Raw genomic sequence first — 11,662 nt, 5'->3', positions numbered from 1 at the left:
AATAGATAAAATTTGCATTTTATGGAGGATACAATTTTTTTTGTGGATTTCAAAATAATGTACTAAAAGATTAAAAGTAATAAGTTCAAATCTGTAGCAAATATAAATATTGTAATCATTTCTTATAAATATACGATTTCCTAGTGTAATTTTCCAAGATATTAAAGATCATAATGCAAAAAAACTAAATTTATTAAAAGTAATAGGCTTTATGTTTCTTAAACCACCTACATTTGTCAAAGTATTTATGAATTTTCGAAAATATTCGTCCACTAGTTTTATGGTTGGAATGAAATATAGCAAGACTTGAATTGCCTACTAAGAAAGTTAGTAGCCGGTAGTCATCGGGTTAAATTGATAGGATGAATTAATATGATAAATTAGAGCATTCTTTCATCCAGCAAAAAACTAACATTCAAAAAGAAAACTAAGTAAAAAATAAACTGCTATATACTAAGATTAGCCTTCACCAAAATTGGGGTTCAAAAAGATTGGTTTCTTTGTAAAAAAGCAATAAAATTCAACAAATTTATCTGTGGTAATTTTTATGCATTATATAGTTTAGAAAATATGTAAATGTTTGTGTTTAATTCAAACCACAAATGTGGTTATTATTATCATCCCTTCAAATGTGTCAACTTAGAAACAGCTTAGCTTGATGTCATACAAATCAATATTAAACACCAGTTTGTAAATAAACTTTTTAGGTATGTTGATTCCAGTTTTGACTGTCAAATAAATTTTTAGTACTTCACTCAAGTATGTATTTCATTGGTACTTAATCTTATGGCTTCCTTGGAATCACAAAGAAGTATAATAATTTATATGTAAGTAGAACCTCAACATTAAGGGCACCCTTCAGATTGCATCCAAATGCCCTCAACTGCAAAGTGTACTTAATATGAAAAATGAGTCATACAAAGCTGGATTCATATTGACCATACTAAATTTCTGAATTTTAATGCCCCCCCATTTTTTTTTGGTACATGCAGGACACAGGTGTTCTTGAGTTACATGTTGCCATGACATGGAACATTATCAACAGGAGGTCTTGGAGTGGATTAGTTGTGCCCTTTTTTGTTTATTATTGGTCAAAAAGTTTCAAAGTACTTCTCTTCAGAGTTTGAACTGTCAACAACTGAAATAGAAATTCCTGAAAATAAAGCAAAAAAATCAACGGTTTTGTCATTAGACTGTTTAAGTGACACCGTAATATAATACTCTCGAGAGCAACAAAGCACAAGCACAGAAATAAGCCGACTTGACTGAGAACACGATGTGGAATTTATCAGCTTATGTATCTTACAGTATTTACAACAAGAATTCCCCAGAGTAATAAAATTGCACTATGAATCTGTGAAAACATTTATTACAGTATATGGTTCAGAGCCAATCCAAAAAACATTGCAATTGTTTGAATATTGGTCCTCCTTCAGGGACATTTGAAATTTAGTATACAGTACAGGCATACAAAGATAACTGCTCGCTTATAAAGTGCCCGTACAGAGAACAAAACTAAAGACACTGCTCTTAATCCGGAATATCGAGATGCCTCTTACTGCAATAGATATTTGGTTTACAAATAGTAGAAAAAAGAAAGAGGCTAAAATGGTCTGCCCTTAAAGGCACAGTGCCTGTTAATCGAGATTCTACTGTATACATAATTAACATTACTTTGAGTTTCATAAACAAAACAATTTCTTGTTTATTATAATTTTTACAACTCACTTTAAAATATTTCTTAAAGAAGCCTCATTATTTTTCTGTACAATAATTAAATCTCAAATGTTCAGGCAGCAAAAAAAAACATATTAATGTATTACCTACTCTAATGCTTGCTTGTTTTAAAGCCAACCTACACAGTGGGCTATCACTGTTATGTCAGTCACAGGAATCAAATCCCAAATGTTAGTGTTAAAAGCCTTCAAGTTTACTGCTGAACCACCAGAGAGACATTTACCCTAATAATGATTGATTAATGTAAAATAGATCACGTTTCAGTTTTACTTATGTTCAAATTTATTTTTTCTATAAACATAAGCACAATGGCAACAGCTAAAAACATTTTGCACTTGTGAATCAGAAACAGACATTTAATATTTGAACATTTTGGAATATCCATATTCCATCTTCTACAAGCTATATTAACTCCATTGCTATGGTGGGATCAAAGTGAGCATGTCACAACCTTTTATATTGTTACATTTAAAATTTAATTAAACAACTATATTATCAATGTATGTCAAACTTGGTAAGAAAACAGTTTCAAATTCAAATATTTATAATATCTAAGTTTAATAACTTAATCTTCAGAAATATTCAAAAATTCTCAATCTTCATTTTTTTATGTGACATGTCCAAGCTCCTAAATTCTTTAGCAGAGAGAGAGCAGAGGGCCTTATCTGGTGAGTTTGATAAATTTATTCATAGTTTAGCAAACAAAGGTAGCAGTTTCAAATTTTCGATTCTTTTTTCTAATTATTTATTGTTTGTTTTCAATTCGTTGAAAACTTCAACAACCTCTTTTAGAAGTCAGAAAATTCTGAACATAATGGGAATGTTTATAACTGATAGATTATCCTCTGTATAAATATAACTATTCATTTTGGAGTTTGAGCAGCAAAAGACAGTAGTTGAAAAGTGCTTGATTAACGTTGAGCTTGCACCAAGCAGTAACAGAATTCTTTTAGCCTATTTATAGCTTACTTAGAAACCCAGATAAAGCAAACTAATTTTGGAACATTTTATTACAGTGAATGGTACATTTTTATGTTATAAAATGCTTACTTGAAAGTTACACAAATTCTTTTGTTGGGCAATCAACTTTGTGAGAAAAAATAGGCTTATGCAGTTATGCTAACAAGTGTAAAGATTATGTGCTCTGCCTGTGCTGTTTATGAAAAACAGCTTATGGGCTCCCACTTTGATTTACTATTTTTTAAAGAGGAACTAAGTACTCCTGCAGTCCAAAGTCAGTCAGATGTGAAAAGATTAATCACTGAAACTGTGAAGATAAGCAGAGGTGTTGCTAGGTGCTTAAAAGATACAGGGCTTGGGCCCATAAGTGTGGGAATGTTTGTCATTTCAGTAGGATATCAATCATGGTTTTCTTTTCTGATTTTTTGAAACACCAACTGGGGATTTAGGGCACTGTCATGTGCCATTGTCTAGCAATGCCCCTGAAGATAAGACATTTCAAAACCTGAAATAAATTATGCATTGAAAGAAAGCAAAAAGACTATTATTCATTTTATTTCATACATTTTAATTTTTAATTTCATCATACATTAATAATTTTGTTACAGTTAATGTTAGGATAGAGAAAACATATAAAAAAAAATTTACAAAAAAGAAAATTCTTCACAACCATTATGAGGTTCTATAGGTTATGCAAAAAAAATATGAAAACTGCCTTTCCTTCAAATTGACTCAGCAAAGGATTTGAAAATTCAGAAACAAGTCTTTTGAACTATTCTATTAAAAATGTGATATTTTTGTGTACAATAGTTAGGTAAAGTATAATAAAAGCCTACCATATTTTGTGAAGGTACATTTATAATTATAGTATGTATAGCAGGTCTCCAAGGACAACAGTCTGATAGTAAGCTTTGCAAAGTCATTTAATAAAGATTTAAATTTTGTTGGATAGTCACAACAGCTTCATTAGGTGAAAATATTTCCTTAATAATCTTTGAAGAGATTATTGTATATGTCAGTGAGAATACAAACCAGATGTCTTTTATCAATCACATGCTTTAATAGTCATGTATATCACAATCTGTAGAAAAATTAGTTACAAATAATTGCTGTATTGCATAATTCAATGCCTAATTGCAAGTAAATTGACAAGCAAGTTGGACCAAAAAATATATTTTTACTACATTTATTTAAAGAGGGGCTAAACACATAATTTAAGTTTGTAAAGAACATATACTAACAGTGTTTGTAACAGCAGACATACTTTAGCATATTTTTATGGAATAAAATAAATCAAGAACCTCCCCCCAAAAAAAACTAAATGAAGAAACAAAAACAACACACCTTGCATGCTGGTGGAAATTTGTCTAATGAATTACATTGAAGAAACTCAGGCCAACCAAATTCATGCTGCACAACCTGACAAGGGCCACGGGTGACTTTGCACATCTCTTGACTTGGAAGAGTTATTTGTCCATTTTCACACTTAGGTAAGTAGACAGCACACAGAAGAGGCTGAATTACAGCCCAACATCGGGGAACACTTTGAAGTCCTCTCCATAAGGTAAGCTGTTCCTATTAATAAAACAGTTCAAAGTTAACATTTGCCTTACCTGAAAATTTATTTCCAACAGATATTCACTTCCACACATAGAACAGCTTGATTCCTTCATGTATCTGCCTATGAGATTTGCATGTCACTATCCTTGAGCTACCACTCACCTAAACAAAACATGTTTGATGTGAACTACACTAGTGCATGATGTCATCATGCAATCATAGCCCTCCACCATTCGAAGGGAAACATCACCTCCTTGCATAGTAGCTCCCCTTAAGCACTTGTGCTTGAATTAACTTCATTCTTAAACAAGGCAAGAAGAAAGTGCACCAAAAGTCAGTAAGACAGGAGGGAAGGTGTGCAGAAGTGAGTATCTATCAGATAGACATTTTTGGGTAAGGAAAATGTTAACTTCAGATACGATACCTCACCTTCTCACACAGAACAGCTAAAATCCCACACTGAAATGTTGGAGTGGCCAGTGCATATTTCAAACCTAGATGAGTTCCCTTCAGAAAGTGCCTGATGGGAAGGCCCACGGAATGTGATACCCGATGGCAGGCACTCCATAGGGGTCCACCAATGAGAAACTGCATCTCATCTCAATCATGGGATATTTTTTGCCTGGAAGGAAAGGCAGAAGAACCCCCAAGTGTCACAGTGATAAGCAGAATTTTAGCACAACCAGCTCAACACTAGCACACAAGCAATCAGTGAGCCAAGAAGTATAGTGTGATTAGGGTGTGATCAAACCACATAGGGTATCTCACTTCAAATTAACTGGATAGACTGGGACAGGGGTGATGAACATGTCCTGCTGCAGGAGAAGGGCATACTATTTTTTAAGGGATTTACCCACACTACACAGACAGTGCCACCACTGCCCTACTTCCCACTATAATGAGCTGTACACAATCAAAGGTTGACCACCCCAGTCACTAGGAACTGGTAACTTGCAGGGGTTTCCTGTGCTCCACTCAAAGAAGAGGAGAGGGGAGAATTTACACTGAAAAGACCCAGAGAAGTGTCCAAATACTTGTTGGATGCCTGCCAGAAAGGTCTTTTATTGGAAATAATGCAATGGGTAACGTCAAAACCTATTTTTAAAAGCCAGCAACCACGGGCAAAAGTGGACAATCACTTTGCTGGTTCCAGCTAGCCTTTTCCTTTATGGTCCATAAAAAATATGGCATGAATTGGGCAACTGAGTAAATTTAATACCAGGAGAATACCTCTGGTGTTCTTGCGGAACATCCCATCTTGACAGTGGGTACTACTAGATCTAGAGCAGATGGTTTCAGCAATTTCCATTACCCCTGGCCCAAAGCAGATTTTGGGAATATAAGCAATACTTGGAAGGCAAAACCAGCCATCTGGTGGGATACTATAAAAGGGAAGAAGAAAATGTACATAACCTTCTCAAACATGGTGTGTGAATTGAAGAACAATGACCTGAGGAATACAAAATCCCTCAAGGGTTAGCTAGCGTGAGACTGGTGACAAAGCTGATGTGACATAATGTGAAAGAGCTTGCAAGCATCAATATCCATGGAAAAATACACCAACCATAGGAGTTGGCAAACCTATCCTTTAATGGTAGAAGGCAAAAGGTCCTAAGGTAGAAGAAAACAATGATGGGGACCCCAAAAGAGTGATATAGGTGCTAAGTAGCATTAAACAGCTTGAACCGGACACAGTCGGCAATTTGAGTCTGAACAAACATAAAGGTGGGAAATCAAAGGTATGAAGATAGGAGAGAAAGAATGATCACCTTCCCAAACAGCCGAAGTTTTAGGGAGGGAGGCCCAGTCAGGGTATAAAAGTAAATAAGTATGGTGAAAGAGGGTACAGGAAGCATTGATGGCATATACATTCAAATATCAATGACTACAGACCAGTAGGAGAAGGAAATATGTTTTTAGAAAATGATGGTATAAGGAACATGAAGATAATGGTTTGGATGGAGCACATGTAAGAGCATGTAAAACTACATTAATGTCCCAGTCAGGCATGGAAGTAGGACAGAGGGGTTGGTGAAGAAAGAAGGATCTGAATAAAATGGAGAGGATAGGGGAAGAAAAAACCTGAAGGCAACAGGAAAAGCTAGGTGTATTTGATAAAACCACTTGATAACCAGCAGTGGTGGAAACTTACAATCCATGGTTGAACAACCATGAAAAAAAGACCAAAAGGTAGGCCACAGTTGGATAGCCTGGAGGAGAGAGTAGAGGATGGACTACTGTCAAAAAACCCACCACTTCTGTTGATAGATGGAAAGTTGAAGGACAACAGGAATGGGATAAGAAAAAGGCTACCTGGTCAGGGAAGCCAACCCCCTTGGCAATGGATCAGACAAATCCCACATGTGACGGTGAAGGGATGACACTCCTAAGTGAGAGAGAGAGTGGAGCAGAGGAAAAAGGGGCTTGGATGCCAACTGACAAAGCAGAACACACCAGGGTTGTACCAGCCAAAGAAGCACCACCAACAGGATCAAATAAGGAGTGTCACGTATCAAAGTGAGGACACAAAAAGGAGGATAGGCATACAGAAGGAGGTGAGATCAGTCCTGGTTGAGAACACTGACCACCAGGGCATAAATATGAAGAATTAGGGACCAGAAGAGAGGAAGTTTGGTGTTGAGAGGAGTGGTAATGGCATAAATGAGAGGCATGCAGAAGTAGAATCCTGTCAGGCTGAGAGAGACGATCAACCATCAAGTTCAGAGCTCCTGGTACATGACAAGCTATGAGAGAAACCTAATAGAAATGATTACAAAATGGCAGGTCCAATACATGGAAGCAAAGAGTCCTAGAATGAGTATCATCTGATGGTTGATTTTTAAAAAATGCCCATGAAATTGTTGGAATGAATCAGCCATGAGATGAGGGAATAAATGGAAACATGCCCAACTGACAGCAAGAAGTTCAAGTACACTGATGAAGAATGTGGGCTTCTCTGGCAAGTGAGTGCCCACCATGGCATTGGTGCCACCAAGACAAGTCTTCAAAAGGAGAGGAGAGTTGTACTATTGACGACAATGGATCCCAAGTAAAGTTCCACCGGTCCTGCAATGTTCACTAAAGACACGTGTGTATGGCCTAAAGGAATGAGTGGTTTAAGAGAAACCAAAGTCCCCATAAATGAAAAACCTCATGTGCAGGATGTAAATGGGAAGCATGAACCTTGGTGACCAGGGATTTCATTACTCACAGGTGAAGTGGTGAAGGCTGAGCACAATTGAGATGGATGATGAATAACATGCCCAGATGTACCAAATATTGGGCAGATGTGAGAAAAACTTGGAAGGCTTGACAAGCCAGCCCAGCTGAACAGCATACCACTGAAGAATGCAGGTCAGAGAGAAGTCCCCCAAAATGGGACAAGGAGAAGCCAATCAACCATGTAATAATGGAACCTCTGTCCCAATCCACGAACACTACTGGCAAATGCCCCCATAACATGATTGAAGACATAAGAGAACACAATGCCAAAAGGAAAGGCACAGAACTGGAAGACATGATCTTGGTGGACAATACAAAACCATCTGAAGGACAGGGTGATCAGAATGTGTAAAAAGAATTTCAAAACTTCAATCTTGGTCAACTGCAGTCCAGGTGAAAAGAGCTAGTGATGACAAAAGAAACTCTCCATAGAGAACCTAGGAATGACAAAAACTTATTAAGAGATGGCAGATTGATAATCAGATACCAATCTCTGGCCTCCTTGAGAGTAATAGCCTGGAGTAGGGGTAACTACTGTTTCCATAGCTTTCAAGGGTGCTGGAGATAAATGTGATTCGAGGAAAGAAGAAAAACCAGAAAAGTGGAAAGGGGGAGAATAAGAAAAGTGGAGAGATAAGCCATGGGTGAGAACCTGAAAAATCTATTGGTCAGTCAAAAATGTAGATCACAGGCTAGCAAAGAGACATATGGGCTCTCAAAGAGCCAGACTTATCAGGATAGACATCGACAAGATGAGTGATGACCCTGATGTTGGGAAGTGAGAGGACGGGAAGGAGGAGGTTTGGAAGCTGGAATGGGAATGAGAGCATGAATATAGCATGCCTACAAGCAGGAACAGAAGGGCGAGGTTGAGAAAGATGAGAAACCAAAGCAGACAATGAGCACTGATACTGAGCCACCTCAGCATGAATCTCCAGTGAGTCAGGAACATAAGTGTGAAGAAGGTGCACACTAGCTAGGAGAGCATCCCATTCCTACAAGTTTCAAGAGCAGAGGAAGAAGTACAGGCCAAAGTGCTAAAAACATGAGAGTGAATCTCTCCAGAAAAGTCCTCCAGAGCACAATGAAGTGCCTCCAAAATAAGGTGAAGTGATGAGATGTAATGCAGAATGGTAATAAGAAAGAGATGAAGGCATGAAAATTTTCTGCTAGAAAGGGAAACAGAAGTTAAGGGGTCTACCCCAAGCAGTTAACCAAGAATCAAGAAATGGAAATGAAAAATAGCTGTAAGCCAAGACAAAAGATTAAAGAAGACGTGGAAGACAAAGCATGTTAGTACTGGTATGTAGTTGTTTGAAATATGAGTCTGCATGGACCCTAATATCAGGTGAAGAAGGGAAACCAAATTACTCTTGAGTATGTGCTTCATGTAGTAAAGTACAGGAGGAATAGAAAGACACAGGGGAAAGAGAAGAACATACATACAAAATCATGTCAAGGAAGAGATTAGAAGAGTGAGGATTTTCCTTTACAGATAAAGCTGTGCCTATAGCAAGCCCTGGTGGGGGAAATAGCCAATAAAAGTCATCATCATCCTGGTCATGTTCAAACTGGGAAGAAGAAATGGAAGGCGGAAGCTCAGTATGCATGAAGGAACCCACAATACATTGAACACATCCTCTAGTAGCCACAGGTCCTATGTTAGTAACATTGTCACTATCACAGGATGAAGTGGAAGTTACCATCACTTGTGAATTCATAATGGCGGGAAATCACCAAATGTGTTTTTCTTTTTTTTTACTAAGTGAAATTAAGAAACCACACTAATTATGTGAAACACGAACAAAGTTAACTCAGTTATAAGCTATTGAAAATCTCAAATAATTGATTAACAATCTTGGAACACATCTATTCAAGACATTGCCAAATAAAAAAATGAATTGAGCATAAGTGCTTACAGAGACTTACTGCACAAGGAGGTTGTGTCACCCTCTGACTGATGGAAGGCTATCATCACATGATGATGACATCATGCACTAGTGCAGTTCCTGATAAACACGTTTTTTTTAAGTGGGAGGCAGCTCAAGGCTAGTGGCATGCAAATTTCATAGGCAGATGCATGAAGGCATCAAGTTATTCTGTATGTGGAGGTGAGGTATCATCTCAGAATGCCATTTTATGTATAACTGTTGTAAGCACTTATAAGTTAAATATATCAGTGCTCAACCTTAGAGCAGTTTGGTAAGAGTACTTTTGTTTTCACAAAATGATTTAAAACAATATACATTCTAAATACAACCCTTCTTTACATGATTGCAAAACAAACATAATTAAACACATCATGACCAAGATCATGCATTTTTATTCAGTTTCACGAATCATGATTGTTTGGAAGCATGAAACTTCTTAAAAATAATTAGGCCACATAAAAAAATACAGGAGGTCTAAATTTACATTTAGAACATTTTTTTTCATCATTTATCTACTACCATGGTGGCTTATCCAAAATAACACTTAAGAAAAAAGAAAAATAACAATTCTTGTGCTACAACTTAATATGAAAAAAAAGGCACAGTACTCATTATGAAATGGTTGGATAGGTGCAAATTGTCCATTCATGGCAGTCTATATGAATGATACCCTGTCTGCATAAATTACAGTGACAAACTAGAATATACTTACATACCCACACAACATTTTTTTGACAATTACAAAGTGGTTGAATCTGTTTGGAAAGAAATTTTTACAATTTTAGAAAATGAATTTCAAGCAGATACTTACCTCCAAAATTAAGAAGCCTTTTCTTTTCAACGCATTCCTGCTCCATAAACAACCACAACTTTTGGTTTTGAATGTCTTTAAGGAAATACATTACTTACGTTAACTTACTCAAAGTGACCCACTCTTGTATCTTTCATGTGACTTATGGCACTTGTGCCAGGAAAAGTATATAAGCTCCATTTTTCTGTCAGAAGTCAGAGTTATTTGTTTGCTGTTGTGAGTCACAACACATTTCTCCAGACTGTGGGAAGATGGGAGAGAATGTATTTCAGAGTTAAGTACCTGCTTGAAATCCATTTTATTTCCAAGAATGTAAAATTTAAAACAGGTAAACTTACCTCTGAAATACTGTAAACCAGAATACTCATGATCATTTAGAAAAAGGAATCAAAGAGTGTCATAATAAAAAACAGCCAGATCACCAAATGTAGAGATCTTGGACAGAAAAGGTAACCTACTTAGAACATGACAAAACATCATAGTGTGATAAGCTAAGCAGAGTTTGAAAAGAATCCAGAACAAGGCTAATATGTGTTGGACTGGATTCATCTGGAAGAATTTATTGTTGAGGGTCAGCCTCTATAAAGAGACTGGACCAGAAATATGGACATTAGAAAAGAAGTCACTCTCCTCAACAGAACTCATTGCCCCAGACACTTTTTAAATAAAATATAAATGAGATCTGGCAGTATCGAGATAACTGAGGAGCCATGCACTCACTTAGATGTGACCTCAGGTGGTAGTTAACTCTTTCAGCACGGACTCGGATCCTGGGACCGACCTCGTAACCATTTTGTGCTTGTTATAGTTTTCACGCTGTAACTTTTAAATTAGTAAGTGAATGTTAAGGAAATTTGGCAGATTATCAGTAAACATTACAATGCTTTCATTCGCAAAATATCAATTTTTTTTATTAAATCTTAAGGTGTGTAAATTAATGTTTTTCTCATATATTTTTTTTTCTTATTGTATGTTGCCTATCTATCATGCAAAGTAATATTCATTTTAAGGTTAAAAACACTTTTATCCATAAGAAAAATTTTAACTTCTCAAACATAACTGTTCATAAGTAGTACAGCTTCCAAGAGTGCATACAAGTTTATTGTTGACTGTTGGACTATAACTGGAAAAACATTTTATTAAAAGTACAATATTAAAAACAAAGAGCTATACATACAAGCTTAAGTAGGCTGAATTTTATACGTTATGTTCTGAGTGAGAAACATTTAAAGTTAAAAATACTCACTTGGACATCTGCAAGGCTTTCTGATGTGTTTACCAGTGAAAGAGTTGTGTGGGTATAAGGACGCTTCACACCAAAGCATGTTGTATTATATAAATGTTGACGATGAGCAAGTTTGTAACAATATAAAATTTGGAGCAGACTAAAGACACACCCTACCTCATTGAGATATTGGTTCAAAAGAAAGAAATGGTGCCA

General features: G+C 36.3%; 1 protein-coding gene across 1 annotated transcript in view; it reads right to left on the bottom strand.

Moving 5' to 3' along the window:
• LOC106465060 (smoothened homolog) overlaps positions 1–11,662 on the bottom strand; it is a 61,518-nt gene that overhangs the window by 42,790 nt on the left and 7,066 nt on the right. Inside the window, exon 2 of the mRNA XM_013925257.2 lies at positions 4,042–4,272. Coding sequence (XP_013780711.2) covers positions 4,042–4,272 — 231 coding nt within the window. The remainder of the gene's footprint in view (positions 1–4,041; positions 4,273–11,662) is intronic.

This window comes from Limulus polyphemus, unplaced genomic scaffold (assembly GCF_000517525.1).
Source record: "Limulus polyphemus unplaced genomic scaffold, Limulus_polyphemus-2.1.2 Scaffold1823, whole genome shotgun sequence".
NCBI classification, from domain to species: Eukaryota; Metazoa; Arthropoda; class Merostomata; order Xiphosura; family Limulidae; genus Limulus; species Limulus polyphemus.
The sequence above is the reverse complement of the archived record's forward strand: the minus strand, read 5'-3'. Positions and strand labels throughout refer to the sequence as shown.